Raw genomic sequence first — 17,658 nt, 5'->3', positions numbered from 1 at the left:
TTTACGCATAGGACAAAATTAATGGTTGAATTAAATAAAATGAATTTAATTGTTAGTGTTTGAGTTAAAATTGAAATTTCAAAATTCAAAAATACAATAACTAAAATTGATGAAATTAAAAATATAAAAGTTAAAATTCATCAATATAAATATAAGAATTAAATATTCAGCTTATGCAAAGTACGAGAGCAACAACATAATTTAACCATATATATTAGTCTTTATGTAGTAAAACAAATAATTATTAAAATACATTTATATTAGAAAAAAAAGTGAAAATAGGAGAATTGATAAATAAAAGAAATTCATTTAAATGAAAAGATCAAACTAATAAGATAATCTTATAAACATGTATTGTTTATTTTGTAATCTGGTTTTATGAACTTTAAAATAGTACCCAAAGCAGCAGAAAAAAAACTAATGTAATTGTAATTATAGTTTTCTTCAAATAAAAACTAGAACTGGAATGTCGTTTTATGTTTTTAACTTTAATATTGTATTATATAATATTATTTCTCATTCTAGGTATACCAAATTTTATTTCTTAAAATACAATTTTTTAATAATTACATTCGAATCACAGTTGAGAGTTAGAACTATAATAGATACTACATGCATCAAGTTCAGTGATGTTTAAATCTTATCATTTACGATTAACCCAACCTTAATAATTACATTATATAGAGCTTAATATTTATATGTGTACGGTCATCATTTATCTTAAATCTAACCATAATAAATGTATTATATAAAACTCGGATCTATAAGTGTCGAGTTTATATATGTTTTAGTTTTCATCATTTATTGTGAACTTAATTGTAATAAATGCATTATATAGAGCTCGATATTCTAATAAATTGTTTTTCTTTAGCAAAGTTCAACTTAAATTTTATTTTTTGTATAGTATGATCGCATAAATAAGTTATGTCCATACTTCTTAATCATAAATTTTATAAATAAATATATTATAACATTTTATGATAGATAAATTATTTTTTATAATAAACTTCTTTACCATGACTTTAGAATTTTTTAATATTTAAATAATATATTTTTTATTATAACTTTATAAAATATACAAATTATTTTTATAATATACATTTTTAGATTTATAATATAAGAAAATTTTTGCTATAACCATCCCAAACACACATATATGTCTATACTTATAATATAATTTTTATCACTTGTATAAAATACTTTTTTTATGTAATTTCATGCATAATTACTCTAATTATCACATTTCCCTTAGAATTGAAAAGTGTAATTGGGCGTTCTAATTACACCCGATTTAGTGAGACCTACTAATTATAATGGTTATCCAGACGTGTCGTGCTTGTGTAATTACAAGCAATTTTATTATAATCCAATTACTAACTGACTTTTCAAACATTACTTTAAAGAAACTTTAAATACCAACATAAGAAAAGTGACATAGTTCAAGAGCCAAAAATCTATCTCTCTTTTTGGGGATAAATATAAAAACTAGATGTGAATTTTGATTTAATGTACAATTTGATATATAAACTTGGTTTTGTACAATCATACACAATTACACATGTAAGCGATTATGAATCAAATGTATGTATAAAACTTTTATTTTGATTTAATTGTATATATTTAAAAAATAAATACATTAATTTATTTCAAATTAGATAAGCATAATCATTTATGCATGTAAACATAAAATAATATTATATAAATAATATTGTTAATTCGAAAAAAATGGTACTAACAATTTGTGAAAACTAAAATTGAATTTTTTCCTTTAAAATTAAAATTAAATTAAATTAAAATGTGAGGTATAAAATAAAATAAAAATCATCTCTAACCTTAAACATTTAATTAAAATTCATGAATAATATTGAGATTTATTTATTATTTTAATAAACTATATAAAAGAAATTAATTACAATAACTTTTGAAAACCCTAAACTACCCTAATTATTATTACCTATGAAACTGGAAATATTATATCTATATATAAGTAAATTTTTACGCATCGGCAGAGCGACAAAGAGGATCAGGGCATTGCTAGGGTTTAAAAGGTAGGGAAATTTTAGAATTTTTTCAAAAAAATTATGTTATTAGCATTCATTAATTCCAAATCTTGATCTTATTTTATCGGATTGCGAAGTTGAATTCCAATTTTATTTGATGAATATCCAAAATTTTACATAGATTATAAGATCACGATTCAAATAGGGTTTGTCTAAATTTTCACATGTTTGTAGATCGTTAGTCATGGCTGGATCAGGAAGTTCGATGCTGTATTCATTTCTTTTATTTACTGTCATTCTTTCACTCCAAGAAATGTATCGAGGGAAGTTAGCATCGTCGGAGCTTTTTACAATACTTGGAGGATTCATCAGCTCCCTCTTGTTTCTTGTGTTACTAACAGTGAGTCTCTAGAGGCCCTGAATCTACCCTTCTCTCATTTGTTAATCACCTAGATTCATAGTCCTCTGATTTATGATATGAATTTCAAATTTCCTTGAATACGTTAGCTGATGAATTGTTGTTTTTGTTATTTTGGTACAGTAAGTTGATCCTAATTCCTATAGCTGTCATGTTCTTTGGATTTTACGAGTGGGAATCCTCTTGTTAGTGAATTTACTAGCTGATGAACTGGTTATTGTTTTTGTGTGACTTGCATTACTTGATTTGGCGATATAATCCGTATTTTTCCTGACTTCTGTTCTTTCAGTTCATTGGGAATTTCCAGGAAGCAAGTGGAGTGAAGACCGGCTGGGGTGCTGGTAAGCATATAAATACCCTTTTTTTAAAGTTAATTTGTCTGCTTCTTTTCTTCTTCATTAGTTATGGTGACAAAGGTCAGAGAGCATAAAACCTTTTTAACATTTTATTGTAACTTTCCTTGGTGAGAATATAGCATGCATGGGCCACTCATGGCTCATGAGTTCCACTACTGAAAAACAGCAGTAAGAAACTCAGAGGTTAATATTTAAGTGTCGTAATTTCCTTGTTTCAGTAACAGCTACTTAAGTTCATTGAAACCCGACATTGACTTTTTTCTTTATGTGGAAGAAAACATTATTTATTTTTTATCAACCAGGCATAGCTTTTCATTTAGAATGGAATTTAAGAATCCATCTTAGTAAATAGCATGTTCTTCTTGCATATTTTACAATGCACTGGGTTCCCTGCTACAGAAGTTATCATTTGTTAAAAAGACTAACTTGAATTTGCTCTTATTTTTTTCTTTTGGCAGTCATATTAGCAGAAGCTGTATCCCTGATTGCTGCTAGCACTGTCCACCGAGTGTGTATCACAACATGGTAATGTTAATAATTGACTCATTACCTGCATTATACTTCATGTTCCTACCATGTTTTCTTGATGAAAAACTTTTTAATCCATGAGCATCGTGGTTTTATGAGTTTAATTTATGTGGGAGGAAGCATATGCTTAAGCAAAGTCCTCATATAATTGAGAACCAACCGATGTGAAAGTGAAACCAGTAGTTGCTATGGAATAGAGTCATGGTGAAGCCAGGGTGATGGATTTGAACCTTAGACTTCCTTTTGACAAGTTTTAGGCTTATGACTAAACATGAATGTTAAAATGAGGAAAAGTATGCTTCCTAGTAAGTTTGTTCCATGCTTTGAAAATGAGTGCCAATCTGAGTATAAAAGCACAAAAACTTGCTTGGTACGAGAGTCTTTATGAATAATATGGACTGTTAGTACAACTAATGGCGAACCAGCATTTTGTTTTTTACAACAATGCTTACCAATGACTACCTTCATGTTCAATGCAGTTTCTTGTTCTCGGTTGGGTTACTCTATGAGGTCAACAAGATTTCAGCAGTGACTGTTTCTAAAATTGAATCGAAAGCAAAGAGGCACTGAGCTAATAATTCCTTTTCAGTATAAAAGGTATTTGATTAGAAGGTTGCCTGTTTGTGCTATTAGGGGATTAAGATGTAATCAAAAGTTATCAGTGATGTCAATTTAGAAAATTTCCTTTAGACGTTACTGCTTTTCACTTGTTATTGGCTCCAAGGACTTCTACATGTGTGGATGGCAGGTAGATCTTCACCCCACTCTGCTTCCTCACCCTTTATTTCTTTTGAATGAAGAATTTTGAGAATCGTTATTGTTTTCCTCTTCATTTTGCTTTGGTTTTTATATGACAACAATGTATCAGTGGATTCCAGTTTGTATGCAAGCAAATGACTTCATGCCCTGCCATGGCGAAGTGTGATGAATTAGAAAATAAAATTGGAAAAATGGAAGATTGATTGAGTGGAAAAATATAATGAAAATATAATTTCTTTCCATTAATGTGTTTGTGTTTGGTAGGAAAAATAGAAAAAAAAAAGTGATTTTCTTTCATTCAATGCTTGGTAGAATTGAAAAATAAGTGAAAAGAAAATGAAAAATTTTTAAAATGTACAATTTTGAACTAAATAATGAACAATTTCAATTTAGAATAATTTAATTATATACAGAATAATTCTATTTAGAATAAAATCTCATTTTCTTTCATACCGTTCATATTCAAAATTTACTTTGGTTTCTTCTTTTCCCATTTTTGTACTTAAATGCGCTTAAGTTAAACTTATGTTTGGATTGAATTGAAAAAGGAAAAAGAAAGTAAGAGAAAGCAAAGGGTAAGTACAATTTTTTGGTTAAGTCTTTTAAAAATGAAATTATTTTATTAATTTTCTAGATTAATTATTTGATAAAATGAAATTTTAAACATTGTCTTTTAAAAAAGATATAATTGAAAGAAAATATGTTACAATAACTTTCAACACATATACACACTAGTTTATTATTCACACCATGCATGTGTTAGTTTTATTTGTTTAATATATGTTTACACAATTTTATTTAATTAAAAAGAAAATCTAAAAATATAATTAAAATGCTTTACAATAAAAAAAGTTATTTTGTATTTTGAAATTATCATTACATTTTTTGAATGGAAGTTTGGCTTAGGGGCTTTATCTCTTTATCCGTTTAAGTCAATCTTACTCTTAGAAAATGAGAATTATCGTAAAAAAGTTTTAAGGTACCGAAAACAAAACTAGAAAAGACAAAAGAACTTGTATTAAACAGAAAAGCCAAAAGAGTAATAACATATCAAGTGTCTGAGTAAATGCACTCAAAAGTATTCTATTAATTTGAAGAAAGGATTATAACTAAATGATTAAAAATGATGGGGAAGACCTCTATTTATAGTTGAGCCCAGCAAATCCAACGGCCAAGGAAGAAGCTAGAAAATTTTTTTGGGAGGTCAAAATTAAATTGTAATTTTTACGATAGTAAAAATATAATCTCATCATTTTAATAGCCTATATCATTATAATTTTTAAATGATTAAATTAAATTTAGGGGGTTAAAGTGTAATTTTACATTTACTAATTTAAAATTTTAAAAATTTTAAAGGTCCTAAATAAAATATTTTTCATTTTAGGGGGTCGGTATTAAGGAATTTAAACTCTATACATTATTATCATTTAGGATTTATAATTATTATCTTGTAACTCTAATTTTACCGAAATGTTTCACTAAGCCACTAAAGCTTCAAATAAATAGGTTTTTCATTTGTTTTACGAATTGAATCAATTTAGGTAGGTCAAATGAATCACATTTAATTGGCCGCCATAAGACATTATGTATGCATTCCTCACGAAATTAGATATGTGACATGTGACAATGCAACCCTCATAAAGTAGACTTTGGTGTATCATAATTGTAGCATATATCTCTCCGTTCCTACCCATTTCGCCATCGCATCAATTACTGGATTGCACTCCCGCAAAATATGCCCAACTATTACTTCCCACTATCGAAGAAGTAGACTCCTTGTATGTCTCCCTAGTGCACAATCTCAGCACAAACATTGTTCAGCATAATTTTTCGAAAGCCTCGAGCCACCTCCAACCCATCTCGGATAGCCTATAATTCCAAATGAAGAACCAATGCAATCCCAGTTTTCCTACTAAATCCTGAAATCCATACGCTTTGTGAATCTCGTATAACACTCCAATCCTTAGCGTGATTCGTCCCGACATCTACTGCTCCATCAATATTGTTTTTTTACCCATCCTTGGTCAGGTAATGTCCACTTATTCGATCCGCAGCTTTTTCAACCCCACAAGTCCAATTCCAACAAAGAGATATCAACCTGTCCGTGCTACAGTCCGCTTGTTGAAAGATCAACGAATTGCGTTGCTGCCAAATTTCCCTGCACACAAACCCAAACAATGCAGGCTACGATATTCTATCAGGTCGTAAATGGAAGACGATTATTATTAAATTTTAAATTAAGTAGAATATGATATTTAGAAGTTATGACAACATTTTATTTCAAATTATGTCATTTAATGGTTAAATTCAGTTTCAATAATGAAAGAACATGATTGGTATAACATCAATAGTTTAGAGATTTAATTAGAATATTTTGAAGTTTGAGGACCAATTTAGAATGAAAGCCTTGTTTGAAGATGTATGGTGCAATTAACTCATAAGAAAAAGTTAGATATATGTTAATATAAATTAATTTATAATCATGTTTACTCTAGAATATCCATGCATCATTAAATAGAGCTATTCACGTAAGTATGTAGCTTGATATATAATGTATCTGTCAGAGTTTTGTTTGAGCTAGTATGGATTGGAGTTGCTTTTTGATGCTAAAGGAATTTTCAGAGATGAGTTTAGTGAATGAGATGATGAAACGAAATATCTATCTGGGTATTTTAATACTTACCTTTTTCTTATCTTTCAGGTGATAGTTTTCTTAGTCTTAAAGTCCAAGGTGTGATGGGATTGACTCCTCCTTTCTGCCTTATCTGTTTGCCCTGTATAATGAACTGACCGCGTCGATCCTTTGTCTTCTTGCTGTTAGCCTTGGCAGCTCAATCCTTTGTCAACTTTTGCCATCAGCATTGCTAGGTCTTCCGTCATGCTTATGAGTATAGTATTAACAATGTTATAATCAACGATTTTCTTTCCTTTTCAAGGTTTAACAAGTAAAAATTGTCAATAATTTTTTTTTTCATTTTTTATTAACTTTAACTATTCAAATAAAATACACATAAACTCTTTTCTTTCTCAGAATTTTTTCCTTTCACTTTCTTGTTTTTCCTCACAAAATTTACTTGGAAATCATGTGATGATTTTGGTAAAAGTATGAAAAGCCTGTATACTTATTGATTAATTGCTTTTTATTCTCTATTAAAAATGAGTAGATTAATTATTATACATTTCAAAAGCGTGTAAATTTAGCTCCTCCATTAAATTTTAACTGTTAAATGATAACGCGGAACATTAAATCTCTTTTATGGGTGAACTTTGAAAATAGTCACCCAACTATGCATTTTGTTTTATTTTGTCACCCAACTATTAATTTTTCAATTTAGTCACTAAACTTTTGAAATTAAATATTTTAGTCGCTCTCGAGTTGATGTAAGTTTTTTATTGGTCTAGTAACAAAATTAGCCTTTGAATGTTTACGTATTCTATCAATTTGATCTTAAATATAAAAAATTGACAAATTTAATCCTCAATGTTTACAAAATTTGTCATTTTAGTTTTATTCTAAAAGAAATTAATAAATTTGACCCTCAATATTTACAAAATCTGACAATTTAATCCTAACTCTAAATATTAAAAAAATCATTTTTAGCCATTTATAACCCATCGGCTAAAAAAAAAAGCACCCTAAGTCACTTTCAAAAGAACTCTAAAAAGTTGGGATAAAACACAAAAAAATTAAGATCCAAAATAAAATAAAGACATTAAAAATGTTATCTGTTCGAGTAGTAATGCAGTCAATTATTTCAGATAGGTTCCAAATCAATTGGTTTGCTCCACTATGAAACTTAAATTATAGTGAAAGAAATTGTTGCAAGTGACTTGAAAAAATGTACTCTTTTCTTATTTTAATATCTTATATGAATGAACCGATGGGTTATAGAAGGCAAAAATGATTTTTAAAGATTTTTTTAATTTTTAGAGTTAGGACTAAATTGATATATTTTGTAAATGTTGAGAGTCAAATTTATTTGATTTTTAGAATTAAAATGAAAATGACAATTTTGTAAACATCGATGACTAAATTTGTTGAATTTTTATATTTAGGATCAATTTACAAACATTAGAGAGCTAATTTTGTTACTAGACCAATAAAAAGCCCACATTAGTGACTAAAATATTTAATTTGAAAAGTTTAGTGACTAAATTGAAAAAATAATACTTGAGTTACCAAAATAAAACGAAAGGCATAGTTGAGTGGCCATTTTATAGTTCACCAATAAAAATAACTTTCAGAATAGATTTAACGTTCCATATCATCATTTAATAAAAAATTTAACCGAAAGATTAATTTATACATTTCAAAATATATAAAAACAATTTACTTTTTTTAGTAAAGAAATGAAATACAATCCACCCATAAATTAAAACCTTTACCCATAATTTATAATATAAAACCATACTTCATTTCGTATTTCATATAAAATAATTAAATCATTTCAAAAATAAAAATAGTAAAATAAAGAATCTCTTGTAGATTCTTCACTAAAACTGCAGAGTAACCTGGAAACGATCATTACCAATAAATAGGAAAAAAGGACTCAAAAAGTTTAGTAGTACTAGGCAAAATGGACCCATTGATGACTACTATCGACCCACTAATAATCCATCTATCCAGGGCCTACCACTTTCAGCCTCTCCGTGGCGGCTGCCGGCTGCCTACCTACGCCCTTCCACAGCCCCTCATCATGTCACTACCGCTGCTTAACTTTTTGCATCCATTCACCACCAACCGGAGCTTTTACATGTGCAACACATGATGAATTGTCCATCGTATCACCTTTTATGCCTTATTTAAGGTTTAAACTTGCACATTTCTCAATTATACTGAAGACCAAAAAAATGGCTCATTTAGGAGGCGGCATTATTATTATATTATTAGTGGTGCATGGTAGTGGCATTTTAGAAATAAGTGGGAGCACAAGCAGTGGAGTAGATAGACTCTTTTTAAGTCTCAAACAAGCTTCTAATGGTGTGAATTATTTTGCCTTGAAATTGAAGTTAAATTAATCACTGATAAGTCAACTAAGTAAATGCTTGTAAAAGATTTGGGCTAATCGTAGCATAACATGATAAAAGGTTCCTACTTTTCCAGCTTTTTAGTTTTTAATAACACCAAAATCCCTGCCTTTTCCAGGGGTCCAAGTGTTAAAAGGTCAAATCTATTGAGAGCCACTGAAAGTGAGCTTCTTTCCATCACCTTGTTTAATTGATGGACAGTGACAATCAGAACCTGTTCCTATGGCCTATGGATTAGTAAAAATCACCATTATTTAAAAAGAATAAATTCAATAAAGGTAATAGATACTGAAATTCTATGGATAAATTTTGGCTCTGTTTGCAGATAAGCTGGTGCCACTGTTGAATAGACATGTGCACTTTGACACTTTCAATGCTATATTGCTTTTAATGGAGTTGTCATATTATATAAAATAAGGATTTCCCCAGTAGATATTACGCAGTTTTTGGCATGAACCATGCAGTAAAGTTTTTAAATTTCTAGCTTTAATTGTATGACAAAAACTTCAACTTGAGTTCAATTCTTTTTTCCTTTGGATTGAGTGACATTGAAAGTTACAACTTACAAGTGGAAATGGTCACCCAAATGGCCTCCATTTTTTGTTGAATTTATAAGGTAATTAAAAACTGCAAATTCTGGCTTCATATATGAACATGAACAACAACCTTCATTTGTTCCTAAAAGATCAGTTTTTCTTGGCCTTTTACTGTCCGTGAATGTTGCGAATCATACCGGGTCAATTCTACCGAACTAGTATACTGTCGCAAAGGGCTTGAACGACTTGAGATCAAGAACAACCCCGGCAATCGAACCGGCAGCTGCGGCAATGGTGATAAAGAGACAAGCAATGCTAAGGATTTGAAGACAAACCCATCTTGTGCTCCACTTAGGTATCTTCTTTTGTGAAATGTACATCTCAACTGGGAAATAAACTGTTAATGGCCAAAATCCAAGTGCCCCAAGGAGTCCAACAATGTCATTAAAGAAAGGAAGAAGCATGGAGATCAATGTTGTAATGATCACAAAAATTGTCCTCCAAACCAATCGGAACAAGTTGAGATTGTAAGGGCGAAAACCCGGGATCGGGATCTTGATATCTTTGGTAATGAATTCACTGTCCGGAAACCGCTCGGTCGCGCTTTTCTCAATGAAGGCGAAAAGAGGTTGACAGTAAACTTGATATGCACCAACAAGGTGAATCACAATGGCAGCATTGGCAATATCAAGGAGCCAAAACGGGTTATAAAATCCAAAACCAGTTAAAAGGTTTCCAGGTGACAAGTCTCCAAAAGCAGCATAGCCCATGCAACCACACAACATGTAAAACAAGGTCGTCACTCCAACACTTATCAAGGTTGCTTTCTTCATTGTCTTTGATTCTGCTGGTGGAGCCTTAAGGGTGTCCTATAAAAAAAATCACCATATTGTTTAAGTTGAACAAGTTCTAATGGCTTTAAGAAGTAATATTATTATAGTTTGGATAAATTATATATACCTGAATTTCAATGAGTATAAGGGAGTATGAATAGGCAAAAGCAATGTCTCCAAGTGCCTGGAAACTCCTCCATATTTTTTGGGTTTGAGTCACAGTTCCAACACTGATTCCAGTCAGGCTTCCCCTAATTGTCCCAGTTTCTGGTAAATTAAAAAATGTTATTAGATAAAAGTGTCGGACACTGATACTTAAAGAAAAACGAAGAGTTGCAGCAACGGAGCTGTTAATACCTGCTACTTTACCAATACCAAGGCCAAGTCCAATTGTAGAGTAGGTGAAAGACATGACAGCAGCAACAATGGAGAGCCACCATAGTTGATCAAAGTCGGGAATTTGAGAGAAAATGATTTCAACAATGCCAAAAGCAATCATATAAGGGTTGCTATTCATATGGCATGGATTTTTGCCACCACTAGCATGGAAGCAATTCGACCTTTTGATAGCCCTGTTATATCAAAACATCCAACTATTTTAGCCCCCCAACAAATGCCAAAAAAAAAAAAAAACCATTTATTCTTTCATTAAATCTACAAATTTGAAGTTGGAAACTCACATCATGCTAATTGATGATGCAATGGTGTACCCAATGGCAACTCCAAAAAGGTTCAAGTATTGAACCCACCCACAAATCTTAACTTTAAACCCACCTGAAAAAGCAGAAAACAAAGATGTTAAGCTTAAAAACATTTAGAAAATAAAATCCGATTTGCTAATGGAAGTGAAAGTTTGATTTATATAGATAGATACCAAGATTTGATCGGACAGCATCCATGTAAGTATAGTTTCGCTTGCCGTTAACAGGGTCACCAGAGCGGTAACAAGCAGCAAGAAGAGTGGAGGTGAAGTAAGTTACAAAAGAAAACAAAATCATCACCAATGGACCAGCGACCCATCCCAGCTGAGCCGTGGCCCAAGCCAGTGACAGAACCCCGGAACCAATGACTGCTGTAATAATATGTGCACTAGCGGTCCACACGGTTCCTGCCAAAAAGGAAAAACAGCGATGTTAAGGTCAGAAAAAAAAAAGAAAGTGAATTCAGACATGCTGATGGATGGAGTCACCCATCCTGGTACGATGGTTCATTCGAAAAAGAATTTGGATAAATTTTAATATTTGTTTTTTCTCTAATTCGGCCCGAATATATTATGTTATAAAAATAATTATATTAATTATATATGTAAAATAATAATTATTTATATTTATATTAAACCACTAACCCAATAACAATTAAATCTATTATCCAAAACTTAAAAAAAAACACTTAATCAACTAAATAACCTAACTCAAAATATAAAGTTTTAAAAATTATATTTAATACAATAAAACATTTACTATATTTATGGTATTATTTTTAATATAATAAAATATTTATTATATTTATGATATTGTTTTTTTAATATAAATATTTTAATGTGTTAGAAGATTTTTACTCTATCGTTTTTTAGTGCATTTAATGTATTATATTTTTTAAAAAATTATTTTTAAATAAAAACTAATCTAAAAATAAATAAATATGGGAGGGCTAGGTTAGGTCTAAGTTCATATTTCTTAAATTGGGTCAGGCTTGGACAAAAATGTAAGCCTATTTTTCAGGTCGAGATGGGCCTAGGCTTGAAAAAATAGTCTAAATACCTTACATGGGCTTGACTCGAAACCAACCCACCTAAACCCATGAGCACCTATGGTTCCAAGTAGAGGTGATCATGGGCTGGGCCGGGTTCGGACTGAGCCTAGAAAAAATTTTAGGCCCGTTTTTTAGGCTCGAGCTTGACCCGATTTAAAATATGGGCCTAAAAATTTGTCCAAGCCTGACTCGAAAGAAAATTACTAAGCCCAAGCTCGGCCCGACCCATATTAAATTTTACAACACCAAAATAGCATATTTTAAAAAGAAAATAGCATATTAAATTTTAAAAAGTATATTTGATTAAAAATAAAAATATATATATTTAATATATAATTCGGGCAGGGCTCAGGCCAAAAAAGTTTTACTCGGGCCCGAAACGGGCCTCGTTTTTTGTTCAAACACATATTTCGGGCCTATATTTTTACCCGAACCCTCTCATTTTTCGGACGAGCCATCGGGCCGGGCTGGGTAGCCCAACCCATGATCACCTCTAGTTTCAAGTCCGAACCATGATATTAATACTATATATGCTTCTCAAGCCCGAACCAATCTAAAATATAAACTTAAAATTTTATTCAAACCCAACTATATTTATAAATAATTAATTAAAATCTATTTTAAGCTCGTCCATATTATTTATTATTTTTAATTTAATTATAATATTTTATATGTTTTTAATCTATTAAAATTTTATATATAATTTTCTTGATACTTTTTTATGTTTATATTATAATAGTATATAAATTATTTTATAAGTAATAAATTATTATAATATATAAAAATAACATATTATAAAATATTATAAATTTAAAAATAACTAAATTTAAACCTTAACCCAAACTATATTTTAAATGCACCCGATCTTTTTATAAAAACTCAATTTCAGAATGAATGTTTTTATCCAAGCGCTTTTAAATTTCAGAATCATCTTCGAACTTCGATGGGTGATGCCCCATCGATAGGATGTGCAAGTGACCCTTTTTACCTTCCAAGTACAAAAATTTAAAAAGGAAAACAAAAAGCCAAAAAGATTCATATCATTACAACTTGGTGGAACTTACCAGATCGCTTGAGGCGGCCATCGTCATCATAGCACTTGGTCCCACCTTGTGGAAGCACTTCCTCCCCCATCTTCGGTTAAAGAAAAGGAAAAAAAAACACCCAACAAAAATTAAGCCTGCGTCTTCTTGTCTGATAAACGAAATGATGAAAAGAACTCCTTCAACTATAGCCTTGTAAGCTTCCTCTATAAATAAATCAAAGGTGATGGGTCTTTGACGTTGAGGTATCAACGTCCGGTTATCGCAGTGACAGTTGTTTTTTCACTGACACTGAGATTTATACACTTCCCAATACTCCAAACCCAATGATTCAGAGCATTGAAGTCCCTCTTCCAGGAGATGGGATAGAGATATGGGGAATTGAATTTGGGGGTTGGAGTTTATAGATGCTGTGGGTTGAAAAACAAAGGCTGCAAAGACTAGCACGTGTTCTAAATGACATAGACCATATATTATTAAAAGAGAAAAATGACATAGACCATACGTGTTCAATGTGAAGTAACTCTCTGAGTCGCCCTAAAATGGCCCGAGAGACCACTCACTCCACTCGGTTAAAACTAATAGGCATAGCCTATCAGCCTCTCTTTCCGTGTTTAACCTATATCACAAAATCTTTCCTAACAATCTTAGGGTTGCCCCACAAACTAGGCATGCATATCACTCCACTTTCCTAGTTGCTTGCAAGTTGCAACAATCTTTAGTCCATTACAGACACTCCCTGATTCACTGTTTTGGTTCCCAGGTGTTCTTGAATTTCAAACATAGTAAATACCTAAATATATAGTTAGCCAAATCAAGAAGATTGATTTACTTACTAATAGACTTCATGGTTAACTTGTAGCTTTTATATATTTTTATTATAAATAACAATTAGCTTAATTAACCATTATAAATGCTATACCCTACAAAACAAAAATGAGCTTAAATTATTCATACCTTCAGTATTGTGCCTTAGCTACCCTCACCTCTCTACAAGGATAGATGCTAACAAGAAATAAACTTTAATATATTTTTGGTTATGAGTCTAGGTGATGAAATTTGGGTTGCTTATATAGTAGAAGGGAAGAGCTTTTTGCAAGAATAATTAAAATTTTAATTTATTGTCTTTAAAGGACCACCTTTGATTCAAATTCTCTTGGTCATTGCCTCTCATCCATCCCTTGTTGAAGGGGAATAAGGTTCTTTTTCTTTATTTGCATGAACCCCAGAATTTTAATATTTATAATTAGTTAATGACAGTCAAATACTTTGTTTAATTAAATGATCATAACCCTAAACAATAAACAAGGCTCCACCATTTCAGTCCTTTATTACAAAGGGAAATCAAACTTGTTTTGAGTATGAGCACAGGTGTATTTATATAATTTTGCTAAAATTTAGTGTGAATTCCAACTTAATTAAATTGATTTGCAAAACCACGATATTTTAAAATTTTGAATTTTCAATTTCATCATCCACATATATAATTAAATTTCTAACTAGGTTTTTTTTTTTTTGTAAAATTTTAAAAAGCATTGCCATTTGTGGGTGGACAGGGCAATTATAGCACCTAATTCCCGTCTTTGGTTCACATTTCCTAATGAAAGCATAAATTTCCAAGTGATTTGAACACCCTTCATTTTCTTGAGAAAAATAGAACACTATCTCCTTCCAGGAAATGGTAGTCAATTATATATAATTAGATGCTCTTGGACCGACATTTTTATTTTTCTTTGACCTTGGATTTGCTAAAGAAATTATTTAGGATAGCATAATTTGGTTTTAATTAAATTAATTTTGATTAATTAGTTAATTAATATTTTAAATAAAAATTGACTATTGGTTAATTTGGATTGAGATTAGAAATTAGCTAAAGTATCCAAAATATATAATAAAAAAGTTTACTTTTTGATAAAGTATACTTCTAATCCTTATTAGATATTTTAAGTTTTATATTATTGGATGCACGTTTTATGCTTGACTTTTAATATTTATTGAAGAATGATTATGTAATTTAACATTAATAATATAAAATTTGTTGGTTGAAGAATAATATAATTTTAATTAAACGATGATGTGATATAATTTCGTTTGAAATTATGTAATATGCTTTGTTTTATGTTTAAGAAAAGATAATTTAAATTTTCTTTAAAAGATTATAAGTATGAACAAATGTAATTATAAATAATATATATCCAAATAGAAAATTTGGGGTTAGAATTAAATTATTAGAAAAGTTAAAATGTAATTTCATCATTTTAATAGTTTGTCTTTATAATTTTTAAAAGAATTAAATCAAAATTTTATCTTTTGAGGGAAGTCAAAGTGTAATTTTCCCATATATTAATTTAAAACTTCATAAATTTTAAAAGATCAAATCTTAAATTTCTAATTTTAAGGGACTGGGGCCTCTACCAACCCCTACCGGGGCACCTATAAATAGTTATAACTAGAATCAACCATTATAAAAATAAATTGACCTAAAGCCAAAATATATCCGGATATAGCTCGCACTAGTATGGTTTAAACTATAATAAAAGGAAACTAAACACTTACACATCATTTACACAAAATAGAAAACTTGAATTTGAGAATTTTTCTTTAAATATATTCATCAACTAAAATGATAGGAATATTTTTAGAGTATTATATGAAAATAGCAAACTAATATTACATTGATATATGTTTTTGTGTAAGAGTTTAGAAATAACAAAATTCAAAATGACGAATTTAATGGCTACCATTGATCAAGATTAACACTTTAATTTTGAAAAGTACAATGATTAAAAATTATTGAATTAGCATATAAGAACTGAATCCATAACTTACACATAATATAAAGAATACTAACAAAATTTAACAAAAAAAAAAAAGAGCCAGCCAATAGATGTCATGTACTCACGCGATAATCTATTGCTTGAACTAGGGGTGTAAGCTCAACTCAATAATTATTATTTTTTATTTATCAAGGTATCTGCCGAAACATGCTCAGTAATTAATCATTCGCATTCTGCAGACCCATTAAAGGGGTAAATATTGGCTACAAGTTTTAAAGTTGCTCTATACTCAGGATGAGGATCGAACCCTCGACCACTGGTTAAGGTAAAAGAGACTCTTGTCATCTCAACTAACTCCCGTGGCCATTTTTATTTTTAAATTAACGAGAATATAAATTTAAAATTTATATATTAAATACGTTATCATCAAACCAAATACATATTTTTTATTAATTATTAATTATTAATTATATTTAATATTATTTAACATGAAAATAAATTTAAATATTAAATTTTCATTTAAATAAATCCGAAAATATAATTAATTTAATCTCCGATTAGATTTAAAAAAAAATTCCTTAATCACTTTTAAAATAAAACTTGGCTTGTTTTCATGTCGAGCAAAGAAGCATATGAGAAAATGATGTTTCGTTGATAAGCAAAGGTCGCCAGTTTTGACCATCCCACTACTGAGTAAGTTGGAATTCTTTACAAATATCTAGTCGATGTAGTTACAGCAGTTCCTTTTCAGGATCATTTTCAAGTTTCGACATTTTTAGACTTTTTTTCCTTATTTCGAGATAATATGCTTTATAAAAACAGTCTTGGATACTTCAAAACTATAATTTCATTATTATCTACGTATTATTTAAATTTATAATATTAAATTTCACAAAAATTAAACTTTTTTCACTGTCTGAAAATCATGGGCATGCTAAGTGAGTTTTGCAGTTTTGGTCATGAAAATTAAGAAGGAATAATGTTATTAGGTTTGAAAAAATGGAGACAAAATGGGCTTATTCAACATAAAAGTAATATGATTTTCAATTAGTTATTTTAATTTCTTAATATAGAAATAAACATATTACTATATTTTTAAATTACTGAAATTTAATATAAGATTTTAAAATGGAACCAAAACCATGCTAAAAGTGGAATATTATTTAGAGATGTCACTTGGTTCGTCATTCTCCTATACTTTACTCAATACTTTGACTTGGTCTTCTCTTCAATGATCATGGTATTTTTCAATGGGAGCTTGTCTCCGGTTAATTAAAAATGGTAAAATTAAGTGGAATTTACTGAAAAACCACTTTTGTCTTGTACTGGTATATTGCAATAATATTTAAGCTTCTAACTTATTTCTAGATAAAACGGAATTTTATATATAATTTTTTAACAAACAATAAATATTATTAGTAGTGTATTTTTAATAATTTGTATAAAACCTTTAAAATAATTTACTTAAAAATATTAAGTCAAGACAATATAATCCTTTTAATAATAAAAATAAAACCATCAATATATATATATTTTAAAAAAATCGTTTGACCTATATAATGGGTCTAATATAAGTTAAAGCTTTTTAATTAGAATTATTCATCATCGATCACTTGAAGAAGCTAGAC

The 17,658-nt window shown here is 29.6% G+C and overlaps 2 protein-coding genes across 3 annotated transcripts; one reads left to right on the top strand and one right to left on the bottom strand.

The window, feature by feature from the left end:
* The first annotated feature begins 1,901 nt into the window (after nucleotides 1-1,901).
* Nucleotides 1,902-4,134, top strand: LOC105770634 (uncharacterized). Its single transcript, XM_012591913.2, has 5 exons — nucleotides 1,902-2,048; nucleotides 2,235-2,400; nucleotides 2,708-2,759; nucleotides 3,233-3,299; nucleotides 3,782-4,134. Exons 1-5 carry the CDS (start codon nucleotides 1,957-1,959, stop codon nucleotides 3,870-3,872), a joined length of 468 nt encoding a protein of 155 aa, XP_012447367.1. The 5' UTR covers nucleotides 1,902-1,956; the 3' UTR covers nucleotides 3,873-4,134.
* Nucleotides 4,135-9,600: 5,466 nt separating this feature from the next.
* On the bottom strand, nucleotides 9,601-14,303 carry LOC105769879 (amino acid permease 3). Of its 2 annotated transcripts, XM_012590823.2 has the most exons (7): nucleotides 14,211-14,303; nucleotides 13,275-13,344; nucleotides 11,333-11,566; nucleotides 11,139-11,232; nucleotides 10,816-11,030; nucleotides 10,586-10,725; nucleotides 9,601-10,494 (listed from the first exon to the last, which is right to left on the bottom strand). In XM_012590823.2, the coding sequence occupies exons 2-7, from the start codon at nucleotides 13,342-13,344 to the stop codon at nucleotides 9,841-9,843; spliced, it is 1,407 nt and encodes a 468-aa protein (XP_012446277.1). In that variant the 5' UTR covers nucleotides 14,211-14,303; the 3' UTR covers nucleotides 9,601-9,840. The 2 variants fall into 2 exon arrangements, with proteins under 2 accessions (XP_012446277.1, XP_012446279.1); XM_012590825.2 differs by lacking the exon at nucleotides 14,211-14,303 and having other exon boundaries at nucleotides 13,275-14,155.
* Between the last annotated feature and the right edge of the window lie 3,355 nt (nucleotides 14,304-17,658).

Source organism: Gossypium raimondii, chromosome 5 (genome assembly GCF_025698545.1).
Source record: "Gossypium raimondii isolate GPD5lz chromosome 5, ASM2569854v1, whole genome shotgun sequence".
Lineage (NCBI taxonomy): Eukaryota > Viridiplantae > Streptophyta > Magnoliopsida > Malvales > Malvaceae > Gossypium > Gossypium raimondii.
This window is presented reverse-complemented; position numbering and strand designations above follow the sequence as displayed.